The 19147-nt window shown below is 38.8% G+C and overlaps 2 protein-coding genes, 1 long non-coding RNA gene and 1 pseudogene across 3 annotated transcripts; 1 reads left to right on the top strand and 3 right to left on the bottom strand.

The window, feature by feature from the left end:
- Window positions 1-330: 330 nt before the first annotated feature.
- LOC146477311 (kelch-like protein 11) lies at window positions 331-17568 on the bottom strand. The gene is made up of 2 exons (XM_085113787.1): window positions 15723-17568; window positions 331-708 (listed from the first exon to the last, which is right to left on the bottom strand). The coding sequence occupies exon 1, from the start codon at window positions 17554-17556 to the stop codon at window positions 15742-15744; it is 1815 nt and encodes a 604-aa protein (XP_084969913.1). The 5' UTR covers window positions 17557-17568; the 3' UTR covers window positions 331-708; window positions 15723-15741.
- LOC146477314 (kelch-like protein 7) lies at window positions 742-2560 on the bottom strand (annotated as a pseudogene).
- Window positions 6568-8405, bottom strand: LOC146477313 (kelch-like protein 2). Its single transcript, XM_085113521.1, has one exon. It carries the CDS (start codon window positions 8344-8346, stop codon window positions 6568-6570), a length of 1779 nt encoding a protein of 592 aa, XP_084969647.1. The 5' UTR covers window positions 8347-8405.
- Window positions 8455-13571, top strand: LOC146477312 (uncharacterized). Its single transcript, XR_014865435.1, has 3 exons — window positions 8455-8566; window positions 11391-11438; window positions 13212-13571. It is a non-coding gene; the product is annotated as an uncharacterized LOC146477312 (long non-coding RNA).
- Window positions 17569-19147: the final 1579 nt, after the last annotated feature.

Raw genomic sequence — 19147 nt, 5'->3', positions numbered from 1 at the left:
GACAGGAATGTGGTCAATAACTACTTTACTTATTTTTTTCACATCTATTCATTCTTCTGAAGAAACTTTGTTAAACATTTTGATACAGATGACTGAAACAATTATTCATTTACCTACAGATCTAATCATAGCCATCTTCTCTGTCTGTAAACTGTTATTATCTGGAAGCAGTCCGGAAAAGCATTATTAAACATTAAACTTTTACCACTTCTGAGTAATCACTTACTAACGATCACATGATTATGTTGGGTGGTCGCTTACCAGAAACAGAAAACCAAAACAATATGTGTAATTTCTGGCCTAAAAAGTGGTCATGGTCCCTTGAAAAATTTGAGTGGTGGTTGCTTACCAGAGAGCTCCTGAAACAGCTAGTATTTGACTGAGGAACAAAACGATTGTTTACGAAGTGGTCACTTACAAGAAGTGGTCGCTATGAGAGAGTTGACTGTATATTATTTTATGTTTGTTTATTTTTGATTTTTTTCACATATCCTGACCTTTAAGCCAAAAGAAATATTGGTGTTCGATTTTGCATCAAATTAAATTCAGTTTCTTTTACTGGAAATTTCTTCTTTTACCATCAAATGAATCTAACGTCCATTTGTATAATAAGCCAATTTTCTTGCATAACATTCCTACAGAATTCCACCAGTGCTCTTAATCCTGGTATACTTACATGTAAGAACAAGAGTTTTCACACTTTTTATCCTTAAAGCTGGTGCCCTATTTAATTCAATGGCTTCAAGCTACTGAATTAAATAGGGGAGGGAGTTTGTCGATCACTTCTTTGCAGAGCCTTGCAAAACAAGCCTGAAATCTGTTACCTTTCTCCTTTTCCTCTTTAGTTTCAAAGCTGTTAACTGGTATAACTGATTTCTCTACCCACTCATTCCGGTCTGAATCAAACTCCTCAACTGTTAATAGTCTTGAGAATCTCTCTCTGTCTGGCCCTCTGCTGTCTCGCCACCCAGAACATACAGCTTTCTTTCACACCACACCATGTTTGCATTCCTTCGGGGTACCTTCAGACTGGGCATTAACTGCCATTCATTGGTTGCAGGAGTGTATACTTCACATGAGCTTAATGAATCTCTCAAACCATGTCTTCCACCTGCTATGTAAACCTTGCCCTTCATGGTGGCACCAAATGCACTTATCCTTGGATGATTTAAGTCTGCAACTTCTTCCCACTTGCTGTTGTTGAAATCAAATCTTGTTGTTGTTGCTATAGCATCATTTAACAGAGTACCACCTATTATGTACAGGTATTGCTCATCAGTCACAATGCAAGAGTACCACGGTTTTTTGGGTGGGTCCAAAATTTTATTCCAACAGTTTGTTTCTGCATCATATCTGAAGATCTTTCCTTCAGAAAAAGTATTTAAACAAATTGCATAAAGGTAACCCTTGCAAACTGTGCAGCAGGTAAGACTGCTCAAATTTGTGTCACTTTGGACTGCCCCCCAGGAATTACTGGTTGGTACATAGTATTGCATTACCCACTGCCATTTGGACTCCCCACATATGTAACCTGGCATGTAAATGTTACCCTTGCACTGGGTGGGAGAATAACCTTGATCATCAAACAGTTTGTCAGCAAGCTGGTACCACAGGTTTTGCTGTGGAAAGTAACACAGTGCCTTTCTCCCTCCGCAGACAAAAATGCCATTCAGATGTGCCTCTAGACATTTCCTTGGCTGTTGATTAACCTGTCCATCAGTAGCATTCTGCATTAATTTCATAGCATCAACCACAAAATTCAAACCAAATTCAGTGTTTCTTAATATTAGCTCTTCTTTTGGTAAATCATTTAGTACAAAGTCACATGACAGAGAGGTTAGACGGACCTGATGCAACAATTCAGGGAAGGCTTCTTCTCGTTCACTCTTGTTGTGTGACACCCACTTGACAATTCCCTTGAACACTTCTTCCTCAGCACTCACAGTGATGTCATCACTAGACACCCATTCCATCACTTGCTTCATGTTGAGCTTCAGGAAATCTTCTGTTTCCATGACAACAATGAAATTTGAGTTGATAATCTGGCGGGATTTTTCCTTTAGTTCCACACACTGATATTTCTCAGCGAAATAATAATTGAAAATACAATTCTCAACTGCTAAAACTTCCCCCTGGAAATTACCTGCCGTTGATTTTAAGCCTGGTAAGAGAAGATAATCTGCTGTAGCAATCAGATTGTGGGCTCTTCCTTCGGTTACCAAAACATTTCCAGTGTAAACATACTTCAGCACGTCTTCCATAACAGCCGCAGTTGCCTCTTCAAGCTCTATTTTGATCAGTTGTTCTTTGCTTTCTTTCATGTCGCTTATTAGAAGGGTAAGAAAGAACGGGCTTGCTGCAGCTAGAACAGCTTTGTGAGCTTTGAACTCTTTGCTTTTCGCAACGATCGTTACATCGCACAAACTTTCGTATGTTCGCAGAATATCAAGACGTTGAGTGATTTCCCGACAATGTTGGGAAGCGTCTGGTGGCATAGGCTGAGAGAGTGCCTCCATTTTGAAAGCGAAAGCCGGAAGTATCCTCCGCGGTTGAAGCATCCCATCACCCCTTGTGAGCAAACACAGTAGGCTCCTATAAAGGCCTGGGAACGAGTGGTTGTTGGCTTTACAAGGGTAATACCTTATGTCTGAGTGAAAACTCTTTGGGTACGCTCCAGCCTGAGAATGCTCCATCCTTAGTCATATTTATTTTGATCTTCGTAATCTGCATCGACATATCGCCTATGAGTAAATATTTTTATAGGCCCGGCTTGGGGTTGGGAGAGTACTCTGCTCTTTGGTGAGGAAGTGCGACTCTTCTCTCCAAACCCTGACCTATTTCAGACCAAGATATGTAGTTTTCTGGTCCCCTTTTAAAGACATGGCTTCTTAAATTCAGACCTGGTTTATAGAATCCATAAATACCCATTTCTGTAAAATCCATTCCTATTTTCCGACTTTCAAACCAAAATTAAAATGGTTAGGATCTGTACCGTACTTCAGACCAAAACGGCAGACAAAAACCATACCCTTAGGGATCAGGCATACCGTATAGCTTATATAGAGGAGTACCCCCCACCCCCCGCTCCCTCCCGCCTTACTCCGAGCACGTAATATAACCATTTCCGGAACAAGAATTTTCTTGGCGAAAAACAGCTTTAGATCAGCGTGCGAATCCGTCCTATGAAGAGAAAGGGACAACTAATGATCTTGAGATTAGCATGTGGTAGGACTCCGCTAACCTCGAACTCGGTTATATTGAACTCCCTGCTATTGGCTTAGATATCCTCAATTTTTGGGTATACAAGTAATCATTTGTGCATCTAAGATAACGATGAAGTTTTTGACGACAAAGGAGTATTTTTGCGAATATACCTTTCCACACAAATACCCTTATTTTCCGGGCTTTTTCACTGAGTTCTACAGTGGGCGCACGGGCGCAAGAATCGCGTCGAAACACACACCCGTGAAATCCAACATGATTTTACCAAAAGTAAAATTCGCTTCACGAGATCTAAATTGAATTACGTTTATTTTCATTGGAACACCGTTTTCCTTTGGTAAACTACGTACAGTTGCCTGCATAGTTTTCAGATGTTGCTGATGATGCACAATCGCGAACATCGCACATGTGGAACATGCCAAATTAAACGGTCACATGAAAAGGATAACGCCCAAAAAAATTCCGAGTATTTGGACGCTTACTTTTCCGAACAAAATAAAAACAATAAAATAATCACTATATTTACCATAAGAGGTACGAAAGTAGAGTAATTACTTTTCATTTTCCTTTGTTGATAATCTGTCCCTTTTAGTCAACACAACATAGTCACTGGCAGCTTCTTGTTTCTCTCCCTTTCGAACGTAGACATCAGTATTCTTACATTAATCACCAGCTGTACAACAAATCCTTAAAATGTTAACGTTTTTGCAAATGCCTGTGCTCAAACGTTTGTCCATTCTACCCGTAGTTTCTTCACATTCTGGTTGCCCATTTAGTCCATTTGATATCATTGAATGTTTCTTCAATTTCTTTCCTTTTTCTTTGAGTTCGCGCGCCGACCCGTTCCAAAAAACACTCAACATATGCATGTTAGTTTTTCCAGTTAGTGTGGGTCTACCGCGAACGGCGTGTGTATTTGTATGTGGATTGACAGCTCAGGCCCCATCCACACTGATGTGTTTTCGTTTGAAAAAGCATACTTTTTGAAACGCCTGAAAACTGAAAACTTTCGGAAACGGTTTCAAAAGTGGAGACATCTGAAAACGCTTCGTTTCTAGCGTGGACCCGTGAAAACGGAGACTTTTGTAAACGGTGACGTAAAAGCCGTCACATGCCATCGGTTCCAGTCGAAATCGGAGCATCTATCCCATTCTTGACTCCAGAGCTCTTCCCTTTTGCGCATGGAGCATGACCTAAGCAAAGCCGAGCGGCTCTGGGGTCAAGAATGTCAAGAAAAAAAAGGGAAAAGTAAACTGTTACAATATTTCAGATGTGAGAGTTATATCTTGTGAAAATTAATCATAGTTCTGCGAAAAAAAAAAAGAAAACATGTAAACCTACGATAATAATATTAAGGTGTATACCAAAAAGATAATATTAATTTATTATTGATCCCTTTGCATTTATATGTCCAAACAGGAACAGTCAAAGTCCAGCATTAGGTAATTTTGACAGAATATTACCCTTTAGTGGTCAATGCTCGAAGCCCACAGAGCTGGTATGTAAAGTGGGGAGGTACGTTACGGACAACAGTCTTAAGAAGATGCAAGGTTTTTCATCACTCCAAGATCCTATCGTACATTGTAAACCGAAATCAATAATCCAAAGTAAGAAACCAAGCTAAAACCTGAGATAATGTCTAATGTTCTGATCACTCCATGTAGTAAAGTACCAAGCTCCAAAGTGATTCCAACATGCAAAATCATCAAATACTCAAGGAATTACATGACCACAAAGTAATGAATGAAAACACAAGACAAGAAAACTAAATAAATGCAGCTAACATTTATTATTTAATTAATTTAATCAAGTTTCAGATTACAATCAAATGAGATCAATCAGTGAGGTAGGCTTAAAACCACTACCAGACCCCTTAAAAAAAAGCCACCTATTATTATATCATAAACAAATCCGTATAATTATTTATAACTAATTGCAAAGAAATCTACTCACAGGCTTGAACCATAAAACCGATGCCACGTGTTCAAAGTAAAAAGAAAGCGATTTACTAAAAACCTTATCAAAAATACAATCAGAAACTTAAATGTTAAACTATAGTTAAGAATCAAATGACTGATATAACAGTCCTGCTTGCCAGTTCTTGACAAAAACTAACTTCAAATACTGAGAGTAAAAAGCAACTTATTGTTTGCCCGAAGAAACGCAAACTGAACTAATATGTGTTTTCGGGACTTATACTAAGATCATTTAATAACAATGTCACAAAATAATGTGGATGTATACAAGAGACTATATATTGTTATATCTTGGGCTGCCGTCAGAACCCTCTATTGTAATTTTGCACTTTTATCAGTGGGGTCCTCTAAAATAAAATAAAGCTAAGCTCTAAACTAAATCTAAAAAGCTTATTAACCTACAATCTGAAATATCAGTTAGGAAATGAAAAGATAAGAAAAATTATTCATTATATACCAGTAAATTAGTCCTAGTGTTATTTTTATAAAACTCAAGAATCTAAATCCAAAAGGATCAGAATAGTAAGATCTTTCAAGGTCTGTGCAGGATCCCTGACGATCCTTCAATAACTGTATTAAAAGGAAGTTGGCAAGAACTACGAAGATTGTTGCAAGATTATGCAGCAGATAAAACATTGGAGCAATATTTCCTGAAGGAATTCAAGAATATATATATCTTATTCGATGGTTTTACATATAATACGCGCGGATATTTTGCGAGTTGCGTAGTATTTTTCCGAGCCCCGAAGGGGCGAGGAAAAATACGAGCAATGAGCAAAATGTCCGCGAGTATTATATGTAAAACCATCGAATAAGAGATTTATTATTCCACTACAAGAAGATTTTGTTATTTTGGCTTCTCTGTTTTGGTAACAGTTTTCAAATGCACCCGGCATCAACTGTCCATCGGTATATGGCGCGTACGAATGATGTAAACAACACAGAAAGCCAGTTAAATGTCTTTAATTTGATTAGATAAAATGAAAAGATAAATGACAAGTGAAACTTGTTTTCGAGTCTGCATCGTTTCAAAAACTATTCTTCGTCCAGTCCGGACATTGTTGCTCCTTTTTTCTGCCTTTTCCGTCCGTATTCGCTCTGTTGTAAACCGGTCAAACCGGGACACTACAGTGTATTACGGTCTCATATTTTGCGCGTTCTCTTGACCTTATTTGGTGAAATGACATAATAGTGGAATAATAAACACATAAAATCCATTGAATCTGAGCTAAAACAACAAAAGGTGATCTGAAAAGTCATTTGGGTCAGTTATTGTATCAGCCCTTTTTAAATTGTCAAGCCAGCTTTCACTTGCAGAGTTTCACATATTTAACGAACCTCAGGTTCCTGAAACCTGACACCCCATCAGTTACTTCAATGGATCGAGTTTGTTAATCACTCTTTTGTTAAGTCTTGCAAAACAAGCCTGGAACTTCAGTTTGCTTTCATCCACTGAAGTTTGAGACATATTAGCTGGTATAGCCAACTTTTTTGTCCAGTTGTTCCCCTCTGAATGAAACTCTTCAACTGACAACTCTCTTACAGGGTCTACTGACGTGGACCTGCTATTTGTTGATTGCTGCTTGTAAATGACTCCACCCAAGACATACAGCCTTCCTTCAAAGCACACCATGCTAGCACCAAATCGAGGTACGTTGAGTCTGGGCATCAGCTGCCACTCATCCGTTGAGGGATTGTATGCTTCACAGGAGCTGAGGACAACATTAGAATCCTGTAGTCCACCGGCAATGTAAACCTTGCCTTTCATAGCTGCACCAAAAGCACTGTATCTTCTGTCACTGAGAGCTGCAACTTTCTTCAACTCATTATTACTGGGATCAAATCTTGATGTTGTTGACAAGACATTTCTATCTCTTTTTCCCCCTATTATGTACATATACTGTTCATCAGTCACAAGACAACCGTTCTCCTGCTTCATGGGTGGGGTGATCACCACATCCCAACAGTTGGTTTCTGCATCATATCTGTAGATCTGTGCCTCGGTAGTGAAAAGAGGGATTGCATACATGAAACCCTTTAAAACTGTGCAGCTAGTTAAGTTAGACTGAACGGCATTACATTGAATAGCCCCCCAGGAGTTGGAAGCTGGTATGTAGTGTTCCATTGCCACTGACTCACCCAGCTTATGGGATTGACTATCAAAGACAAAAATTCTACTCTTGTACTGAATGAGAGCGTGACTTTGATGTTGAAAAGGCGAGTCCGCCAGCCCGTACCACAGATTTTGTTGTGGAAAGTAACAGAATGCCTTCCTTCCTCCGCAGACAAAAATGCCATTCATGTATTCCTCCAGGCATTTCCTTGGCTGTTGAATAGACTTCTGCCCATCAGCCACACTGAGTAGTAATCTTGTGGCATCTAACACAAAATTCAAGCCAAGTTTCGCATTTTTAGTGACCAATTCCTCTGTGTCTAATTCATCTAATACAAAGTCATGTGATAGTGATGTCAATCGGACCTGATGCAACAATTCAGGGAGGGTTTCTTCTCGTTCACTCTTGTTGTGTGACACCCACTTGACAATTCCCTTGAACACATCTTCCTCAGCACCCACAGTGATGTCATCACTAGACACCCATTCCATCACTTGCTTCACATCAAGGTTAAGAAAATCTTCCGTTTCCATGATAACAGTGAAATTTGAGTTGATCACCTGCTGCGATTTTTCCTTCAGTTCCACACACCGATATTTCTCTGCAAAATAATAATTGAAAATACAATTTTCAATAGTCACAGTCTCCTTCAATGTGTTATCGACCATTGTTTTAAGGCCTGGCAGAAGAAGGTAATCTGCTGTTGCAATAAGGTTGTGGGCTCTTTCTTCGGCAACTGAAACATTTCCGGTGTAAATATACTTTAGCACGTCTTCCATAACAGCGACAGTTGCCTCTTCAAGTTGGATTTTGATCAATTTTTCCTGGCTTTCTATCATGTTGCTTGTGAAAAGATTTAGAAAGAACGGACTTGCTGCAGCTAAAATACCATTGTGAGCTTTGAACTCTTTTCCCTTCACTGTGATGGTTACATCACAAAGACTTCTGTTTGTCCTCAAAATATCAAGACGCTCAACGAGTTCCTGACGATGCTGAGAAGGCTCTGAGGTCATAGGCTGAGAGAGCGCATCCATTACAAATACATACAAGAAGCTTTTATAGATTATTCGCGTCCAGCGCGTTTAGCGTTAAATTACTTCCGTGTCTCGCGCCTTGCAAGTGATTCTGTGCTATGCCCAGGCTTCTTTCTTGCAATGAAACCATTGGTGGTGGATGAACTACATGGACGTCGAGCTGACTAATGGTGGACTTGACGTGAAATTGTGAACTGCTGGAAACCAGAGGACTTTTTGGGTAGGCTTTATATAACTAATAATTTATTGATTTTTGCAAGTTAGAACGGGTGATATATATATATGGGCAATATGGCGCTTAATCACCCGTCGTGTGGTGCAAGCTGAAGGGCCCCCCGAAGTTTTTTCTTTATTTAAGCTTATCGATATGAAAGCCACTCGGACCATAGTTAATAGAGGGGACTACCGTGTAGCATGAAAATTTTGCGGGAGTTTTATTTTGCGGATTGCCGATTTTTTTGTAGTTTGCGGGAACAAATTTTTGCGGTTCGAGATGACTGAAATTTCTGCTTGGAACTAATTTTTGCGATGCTCTGGTTCAAGCAGCAGAATATTTAAGTGGAAGAAACCTGAATATTTTCAACTTTTATTGTACGCGGTCAATTGAGTCACAGTTCACTCTGGTTACACATTTATTAGAGACATATCACTGTAATACCTTACTGCCCAAAGGGACTGAACAACAACAAAACAAAAAGCCTACCCCTACCATGCACAGCCAAACACTGTTTCGTTAATATGGTTTGCCACGACGCTATTACCGTATATTATTTTATAAGAAAGCAGTATGATTGTTTGAATTACCGTAGCTGAAACCTTTCTATGCATACAGGGGGGCTTTTGAGTGAAAGATGTACTTTGAGACCTAACTGGGAGCGGCCTGCTAAAATGCAAAACTATGCCCTATTGTAACGCAATGAGACAGACTCGGTCGATAATAATAACACTCCTGTTCAGTTGAACTTCTCAAACACTTCTGTGCAGGCCACCGCAGAAGCGCCAATAGAACATGGTTGGTCTGCTGCACGATTCAAGTCTGTGCGTTCCTTCAGATGACCCATTCGTGCCAATCTAATGTACTGAATTGCTTTACTCTTGACAGCTCTAGTTGCTTTATCCAATGGAAAATCATGTTAATGTTCTTGTTTAAGTCCAATGTATATCGCTCCATGCAGTGGCATAAGTCTTTAAAGAGGAGTTTTAAATTTGACTGAAGGGAGTTAATTTTTGCGGCGTTTTTTTTTTGCGGGTGTTTTTTTCTGCGGGAACTAATTTTTGCGGATCGAGGTCAATCCGCAAAATCCGCAAAAATTAGAACCCGCAAAATTTTCATGCTACACGGTATGCTCGGACGATTAATTGATCTGATCGATAACACTTGATAGTACTCGATATTTGTCGATTGATTAGTGAATTTGATCATTGAAAATCAATAATTAAAACTTTCTGTGTTTATCAATGGAATTCGAAATTTGCATAATGCTGGTCTCTGCATGCACTTTGGACCTTGGACTCTATTAGTTAAAATTACCTTTTTAATAACATAGACCCCAAGTTTGAAAACCCGAAATGCTGGTCATATGTGTTGTAAAGAGCGCCGCAGGCGCTAGCAGCAAGCGCCGAAGGTGCAAGCTTCTAGGGGGTCTGGGGGCATGCCCCCCCAGAAATTTTTGAAAATTAGGGTGTCTAAAATGGCCGTTTTGTGCAATTTGTGTAGGTTTTCAACATGTTTTATGAGCCATTTATTTGTTATTTGTATGAATCACGGCATGAAAATTAAGATTCTTTCAGGAATTGGCTGATTTTATTAAAAATTCAGAGCTTGAACACAAATGCGGGTTTTTACTCAGTTGCGGCGGGTCAGCGGGTTTAAACATTCAAATGCGGGCCAGACCCGCCTGGCGTGGGTCACTTGGGTTCTATGTTATAACCAGAAAATTATTTCAGTCGTTTCTCTGTATGCGCCTGTGTAAAATTTTAAACAAATATCTATGAATAATGTAAAGTTAAAGGGAATAGACCGTATGCAAAAGTGGAAGTTATTTTTTGTATTCAAATTAGCCTTACTAACCTAGCTCGTTCTTGAGTCCAAAAGTCAAAAGAATATTTCACCTTGAACGAGGCTTATCAGGCTAACTTGAATGCAGGCAAAACAATATTAAAATGTCAGCCCTTTTTGCATAGGGTCTATTTGTATAGGCCTTATTACGGTTTTCGACGCCATGTTGACGAGTAGGCAAACAGGCTTGAAATAACAGTGTTTGTATGGAAGTCCTATGTCAAATAATTTTCCTAAAACATCGCTTCTGAAAAATTCATGAATAAAGAAACTTTTGGAATAACGAAAAGGATTTTAAGAAAAAAATTGGTGGGATGTATAGCTGTGCCAGAAAGCGTCCAGTTGTGTTTTGAACACTCCATAGATTTCCCTGCATTTTTTTTCTGCGAACTATTTTTTAGTAGCAGTTCACAGCTGGTTCACCATACAGACAAATGAATGAAAATTTTTTGACATCGGATTTCCATACAAACACTGTTATTTCAAGCCCGTTTGCCTTCTTGTCAAAATGGCATCGAAAACCTTGATAAGGCTAGTAGCTAGCTATTAAAGATGCAAGCTACATTGTAGGTTAGAGGTCTGTGCAAGCTCCTCACCCCTTTCCTCTTCTCAACAATTGAAATTCACTTGATTATATTTCAGTTATTTCTGTTTCAAAAGAGATGCAACTATACAACTTAACAATGAAAAACATACGCTAAAAGTAGAGAGATCTTTCTCTGTTTTATTTTGACTTTGACTTTGTGCCTTCAAATACATGACTTGTATAGTTGTGGTATATTTGTTTTGAAAACTCAAAAAACCAGCAGGGATGCATCTGTAACTAATAAATGACATCAAAGAGTAATCCTGACTACTTTATAAATAATGGTAGACTCTCGCTACTTCAAACAGAGACTTGTTTGCCTTGGTCAGGGATTCTGTTATACATGTACATACATCTACATTTTCTCTGGATTCTTTTAATGTTATTGTTTCCTTTTAGTGTTCAAGAGAGCAGGAGTCTACTGTAATAAGCAAAGGAGATTAGGAAGTAAGAAAATTTATTTTCCTTCATCCCATGAAAATCTCTATGTTCAAGGGTGTGTTCACAGCGTGCGGGTCTTGACAATCTGCGAGCCAGCCATGCGAGGCAGACGTGTGAGGCACTCGGGTTCCCAGGGGGGATACTTGGGTATAAACATGACAGGGGGTCCGACGTATTTTTTTGGGTCTAAAATTTTCAACTCCTGTATTTTTTTGGGTTGAAGATTTAACCATGTATTTTTTTGGGTTTGAAAGATCTGCGCATATTTTTTGGGTTTGAATTTCCACCAGGCTAATTGTTCTTACACAATTCAAGCCAAAGTTCCCGCAAGATCCGAAAGCATGATTTCTAGTCTTGTATTTTTTTGGGTGCACAATATAAGGTCCATGTATTTTTTTTAAGTGCAAAATATTAGGTTCCGTCGGACCCCCCCCCCCCCCCCGTCACATTTATACCCGAGTACCCCCCCCCCCCCCCCCGGCTCAGGTTAGCCTAAAAAATACTCCGGTTAGCCTTAAAAAACACTCTGGTTAGCCTTAAAATAGCTCCCCGGTTAGCATTTATGTTGGGGGTTGTTCATGCCACGCACGCCTGCCTCGCATGCCTCGCATGTTTTTTCATGGATCTTACGTCTGCTTGCATGCCTCGCTGGCTCACATATTGTCCACACTCGTTCACAGCCCCAGGGAAGTAAAAAAAAAATGGCTACTGAAGGATAGCAATAATATATTTAATACTCAATACAAGTGTTAGAGAAAGTTGATGTACCATGTACCAAGAAGTGAGTAGAAATTCCTGGCATGCCATTAATGTAGTCTGACTCTGTACCTTTCTTTTTTAAAAAGGTTTTGATAATCAATATTTTCAACTTTAAAATTGTGTAACTTGACTTCCCTCAAGCAGACACCTCTGTCACACCAACACTGGAATGTGATCCCAGTTGGTTGACAGTATGTCACATGCATTAATCTAGTTATCATGATCCCTCCTTCCACCGCAGGCAATTAACCATGTTGAGGCATTTACAAATTTTAAACATAAAATTAATTAATTAAAGCTCAATTACGAGCCGCTGTTCAGGAATTATGAGCCCAATTGCTCACCCCCAAACTATAAACTCAAGGATATGTTTCATGTTCAGCTGTTTGTTTACACAATTTAATTCCTTCAATAGGTCTCCCCCCTTTTCCATCTCAAATCCCTCATAAAAGCCCCCACACCTCTCACACAGGGAGAATGCTGAGACATCAAAGGTTGAGTTTGCTGTTGGTTGTGACTATCACTGACACGATTTTGTACAATCGTTGATGATTTAAATAGAGTCAAAGTTGGACTCCTCTTGACTATTATCATTGTAACATTACATTAAGAAACCAGGTGCATCTTACAATTTCCAAGTCAAAAATAAAATGTCCATCAGTTCAGGATTTGGGAGAAATAAGTGTATCCTGTCTTATCCATAGATCTTATCAATCAAGAAGTAGCATTTTTTCTATCGAAATTGACTGACTGATGTCAATCATTGGCCAATTGTACTAAAAACTATTGTGTAGTTCCAGAAAATACAATTTCCATATCCCCACCCCCCCCCCCCCGACATCAACAACACCACCACCAGAAGGGATTTCCTCTGCGATCCTTACCCCTTCTTTATATTTTTTGTCATTTTAGATTTTGACTTTTTCAAGACATCCCTTTGAATGGGCAGCATTTTAATTAAAACACATTCGCTGTAATAGAGTCCAAACAATTTACTCTATTTTTCTCATTTACATACAGGAACAACCACATATCACTGGAATGTCGGTCACCTTCTGCTTCATCCCTACAGTGCATAGAACCAAGACGACTTAATGAACTTAATAGGCAGACAGGAAATATTTTTGGCAAATATCCAAAAATGCTGTATAAAGATAGATAGTTTATTAATGAATAATCATATGGCAGCCAAAAGACTGAATTGTATAATTATTTACATATTAAATACATTGTATTAAGAATATTTAAAAATTCAGCACCATCAACTACACACAAACCTATTAATAACACTAAAAAAAGTAAATAATAGATAATGGAAATATGTTTAAAATTGGGAGAATGGAAGAATCAAAAAATCAATAAAAATGAGTGCAAGACTGATTGCTATGTTCCTTTTCTTAACCATTAATTTATTGTACATTTCAGTTGTTGTTCTAGTAAACAAATTGACTTCAGTTTTCCCGCTAATTACTTTCAGCTGTTTCCTGGTGTTATCTGCAGTTTTTTTTTTTAATCTTTAAAATTGATGGAATATTAGCAAATTAAATTGGAGCGTGTTTGAAACCTGGAGAAGCTTAACAAGATCGGATTTACTTTATCCACATCTTTTTAATTAAGTTAAGGTTGAAGACCCAAAACCTAATATTTCTAGTTAACAGTACATTTACACCCTTCTCAATACGGGCTTTGTGAATAATTATTCATTGCGTTGGTTATACCAAGACACATCAACACCCATGTACTGCTGAACATTGCTCTTATCACCAACTCGTCTAATGGGCAAAAACATTCATTTCAGAAGCAGAGGACGCTAAAACCAGATTTAACCAAATACTTTTCAGTAAACGGGAGTCATTCACAAGATGCTTTTCATCAATAAACAGAAGCCGACTTTGATTGTATAATCACATGCTATTTGTGCAAAGTTATATTTTACATACCGGTAATTTAATTTAAGCACAGATTGCAAATAACTAACCAAAGATTAGAAGACTGACTTAAACAGTACCATAATTTATGTTCAGTTTTCACTTGATTGTCAGTTCTCAGCTCGATACTGTTCTGTTTTAAATGTCAAATGTTCCAACATTAATATTTTGTTAGTTTAGGGTTTTTCCCACTAATAGTATTTGAGCAGTGAAATTCTGACAGGTACTAGTTTTATGGTAAGGACAAAGGTAAACTCTACATAGAAAAGATGTGGACATGTGTATATATGTGATGTGTACATGTATGTATTTTCTAATTTCAGAAATTTCCTGGTAATGACTTCAAAACTTTATTCACATCCCTTCATCATTTCTGGATGTGAATATGACAGCTGGGGCTAATATGTATAAAAAGAACATTACCCTTTCAATAAACTTTAATACTGAACATGTGACGTACTACAGTCGAACCTCCCTTTGCGACCACCTCTTATATTAGCGACCACTTTTCCAAAAAATACCACAATTTTCAAGTCAAATCACCATAGATGGAACCTCTCATAGGCGACCACCTCTCATAAGTGACCACTTTTAGAGATGATTGTTTAAAAGTTTCAATTGCTTTTAACCTCCCGTAGGCAACCACATGACACACACAATTTGCTGTATCTCTCACCGGCGGCAATTGAAAAAAATGTGTCGCTGTAAAATACTGGCTAAATCATTACAGGGGATGCTGTACATGTCGCAGTTGCAGGAGCTACCAGAAGTGTTTCCTGATATAGCTTAGCGCTGAAACGATTATTGATAAAATACATATGCACTAATAGTGCATTTCAGTGTGAAGTATAGTGACCATACTTAATTTCACACTGAAATAAACTTTGATCAGATTGAATCCCTTGTAGGAAAAAACTCTCTTATCTTTTATCTTTCTTATCTTTTTGCTTTAATGTTCCCTTTCCTGAAAAATTTAGAAAGCGATACCTGGAGTAATAAAAGAGTCAAGTTATCTGTTTCTTTCACAATAATTGTCTCAATCACTGTATTAAGAAATTTGTGAGATACAAACAATAATCATCATAAACCATAAGATTTTTTGCCTAGAATAATTTTGGACCAGTCTTAATATCCTTGTAGCTGAGAAAAGTTATTACTATGGGTTTTGATAAGCACTGGCAAAAGGGTTGGGTCTCCACAATTACAATATGTAAATTACCCCAAATTTAGACCCCCTGTAGTCTGACCTCTGGTGAGCGGCCACCTCCCGTCAGCGACCACATATCCTTGACATTATGGGTGGTCGCTTTCGGGAGGTTCGACTGTATTCAGTCTTTACGGTTACCGAGCACAGGGTGCACCTGTTTTTTAACTTATTAATTTACAAATTTTTACTGACCCTCAACCCAAAAACAAAAATTTGTGTCTGACCTCACATCAAAGTAATTGAGTTTCTTCTGCTGGAAATTGCATCCTTAATACCATCAAGCTTCTTTTTAAGGTGACTCCCTTTTGAAGCTAATTTTCCTGCATAGCACTCCTCCAGAATTCCACCAGTTCATCTGGTTACCTAAGAGTTTTCACACTTTTTGTCCCTGACTACCTTAACGCTGATGCTCTATTTAATTCAGTGGCTTGAGTTTGTCGATCACTCCTTTGCAGAGTCTTGCAAAACAAGCCTGAAATGTGGTATATTTCTCCTTCACCTCTGCAGTTTCAAAGCTGTTAACTGGTATAACTGATTTCTCAACCCACTCATTCCTCTCTGAATCAAACTCCTCAACTGTTAATCGTTTTGAGCTTCTCCCTCTCTGACTGCGTGTCTCCCTATCTATAATGTACAGCTTTCCTTCACAGCACACCATGTTTGCATTCCTTCGGGGTACTTTCAGACTGGGCATCAACTGCCATTCATTGGTTGTGGGAGTGTATACTTCACATGAGCTTAATATAGTAGTAGTAGTATCACAACCACCTGCTATGAAAACCTTGCCATTCATGGTGGCACCAAAAGCATTGTGCCTTGCATGATTTATGTCTGCAACCTCTTCCCACTTGTTGTTGTTGAAATCAAATCTTGTTGTTGTTGCTATGGCATATGAAGCAAAACCTGGAACACCACCTATTATGTACAGGTATTGCTCATCAGTCACAATGCAAGGGTAACGTTGTCTTTTGGGTGGGTCCAAAATTTTATTCCAACAGTTTGTTTCTGTATCATATCTGAAGATCTCTCCTTCAGAAATTGCACTTGAAAATGTTGCATAAAGGTAACCCTTGCAAACTGTGCTACAGGTAAGACTGGTCAAATTTGTGTCACTTTTGACCGCCCCCCAGGAATTGATGGTTGGAATGTAGTATTGCATTACCCATTCAGAATCATCACCCATCTGCTCATGTGTATATTTACTCGGCACATAAATGTTACCCTTACATTGGGAAGGATAATGGCCTTGATCATCAAACAATTTGTCAGCAAGCCGGTACCACACATTTTGCTGTGGAAAGTAACACAGTGTCTTTCTTCCTCCACAGACAAAAATGCCATTTAGATGTGTCTCTAGACATTTCCTTGGCTGTTGATTAACCTGCCCATCAGTAGCACTTTGTATCAATTTGATAGCGTCAACCACAAAATTCAAACCAAATTCAGTGTTTCTTAAGATTAACTCTTCTTTTGGTAAATCATTTAGTACAAAGTCACGTGACAGAGAGGTTAGACGGACCTGATGCAACAATTCAGGGAAGGCTTCTTCTCTTTCACTCTTGTTGTGTGACACCCACTTGACAATTCCCTTGAACACTTCTTCCTCGGCACCCACAGTGATGTCATCACTAGACACCCATTCCATCAATTGCTTAATGTCGAGCTTCAGGAAATCTTCTGTTTCCATGACAACAGTGAAATTTGAGTTGATCACCTGGCGCGATTTTTCCTTCAGTTCCACACACCGATATTTCTCGGCGAAATAATAATTGAAAATACAATTCTCAACTGTTACAACTTCCCCCTGAAAATTACCCGCCGATGATTTTAAGCCTGGTAAGAGAAGATAATCTGCTGTAGCAATCAGATTGTGGGCTCTTTCTTCGGTCACCAAAACATTTCCAGTGTAAACAAACTTTAACACGTCTTCCATAACAGCCGCAGATGCCTCTTCAAGCTCTATTTTGGTCAGTTGTTCTTTGCTTTCTTTCATGTCGCTTGTTAGAAGGGTAAGAAAGAACGGGCTTGCTGCAGCTAGAACAGCTTTGTGAGCTTTGAACTCTTTGCCTTTTGCAACGATCGTTACATCGCAGAAACTTTCGCTTGTTCGCAGAATATCAAGACGTTGAGTGATTTCCTGACAATGTTGGGAAGCGTCTGGTGACATGGGCTGAGAGAGTGCCTCCATGTTGAAAGCGAAAGCCGGAAGTATCCTCCGCGGTTGAAGCATCCCATCACCCCGTGCGAGCATTAGACTCCTATTATATGGTCGTCCAAATGTTTCAATATTCGCTAAGTTGTATTCGCTGTCGCTAAATTACATTCGCTATCGCTAAATTACCTTCGCTGTCGCTAAATTGTTCATTCGCTGTCGCTAATACTTATTCGCTATCGCTAAATTGTACATTCGCTGTCGCTAATACTCATTTTCTATCGCTAAATTTCATTCGCTTTCGCTAAATTACATTCGCTGTCGCTAATACTTATTCGCTATCGCTAAATTGTACATTCGCTGTCGCTAATACTCATTTGCTATCGCTAAACTTCATTCGCTTTCGCGTAAAAAATGACACTCGCTGTCGCTAATACTTATTCGCTATCGCTGATATTCATTCGCTCTCGCCAAATTTCATTCGCTGTCGCTGAGTGTTTCCATTTCATGAGCTAAAAATTAACTAAGGGTATCCCCACACGGGAAAGTTTGTGGAAAGCCGCTAACCGCAGATTTGCATTCAAAAGCATGTGAGATCTCACGATGGCCGACGAAAAGGTATGGAAATGCTCTTCTGAAATTAAAATTTCAGATTTAGTTCGCTTCTAAGCCGTTCCTCAGAGAAAAGCTGGAGCTAGTATACGAAAAGGCTTTCTCCGGGGCTTTGTATGAGCTTAAAGTTTGGTTCTGGCACCATCGTGCTTCGTCGAGGCAGGAAAATATGTTCAGGCGAATGCAGCGGGACTCTGTAAAAGGAGGATACGGACGGGCGGATGCGGACGGCGGATGGCGGATGGGGCTTTAAAAAAAACCAATAAAAAAGATGTTGATACTGTTAAATTTATTGGTTAATTGCCACCTTCTAAGAAATGCTAGCTTTGGCTATTTTTTTTTTAATTTGAATTAATTTAAATCTTATTGTCAGTCAAACAGCGAAAACGCTATAGAATGTTCCTTCTCGTTTTTCAACCAAATCAGTCTGAGCTTGCAGAGGAACTCCGTACATTAGTACGACACACCATCCGGCAAAACAACACTTTCATATTCATGAACAGTTACGGGATAATCTAGCCTCCCACTAAAAACGAATGCGTGGGAGGCTAGGGCCTGTTTTTTCTGTCAGGTAAAAAAAACTGAATGTTCAAAAAAGGGAAAAACCAAAATCCGCAATGAATATCAAAACCGAAAAGACGCAAAACCCGATCAAAAAAGTCCCCCTATTGTAAGGAAAACTTTGCTTGTGTGCAAATTTAAAGAGAAGAAAATGATACGTTCGCAAATCCTACGCATATAAATCTTTGGACATCTTAAAATAATCTTTTAATAACTTGTATCAATCTGTCTGTTGCCTAACAAGAGCTCGTACAGTACTTTTCCCGTTAATCAGATTATCCCGTAACTGTTCATGAATGTAAATGTGTTGTTTTGCTGGATGGTGTGTCGTACTAATGTACGGAGTTCCACTGCAAACCAGGAGCCCATTACCCTGTGCAAACTGATTTGGTTGAAAAACGAGAAGAAACATTCTACGGCGTTTTCGCTTTTTGACTTACAATAAGATATAAATTAATTCAAATTAAAAAAAAAATAGCCAAAGCTAGCATTTCTT

Source organism: Pavona decussata, unplaced genomic scaffold (assembly GCF_977016875.1).
Source record: "Pavona decussata unplaced genomic scaffold, jaPavDecu1.1 SCAFFOLD_71, whole genome shotgun sequence".
NCBI classification, from domain to species: domain Eukaryota; kingdom Metazoa; phylum Cnidaria; class Anthozoa; order Scleractinia; family Agariciidae; genus Pavona; species Pavona decussata.
This window is presented reverse-complemented; position numbering and strand designations above follow the sequence as displayed.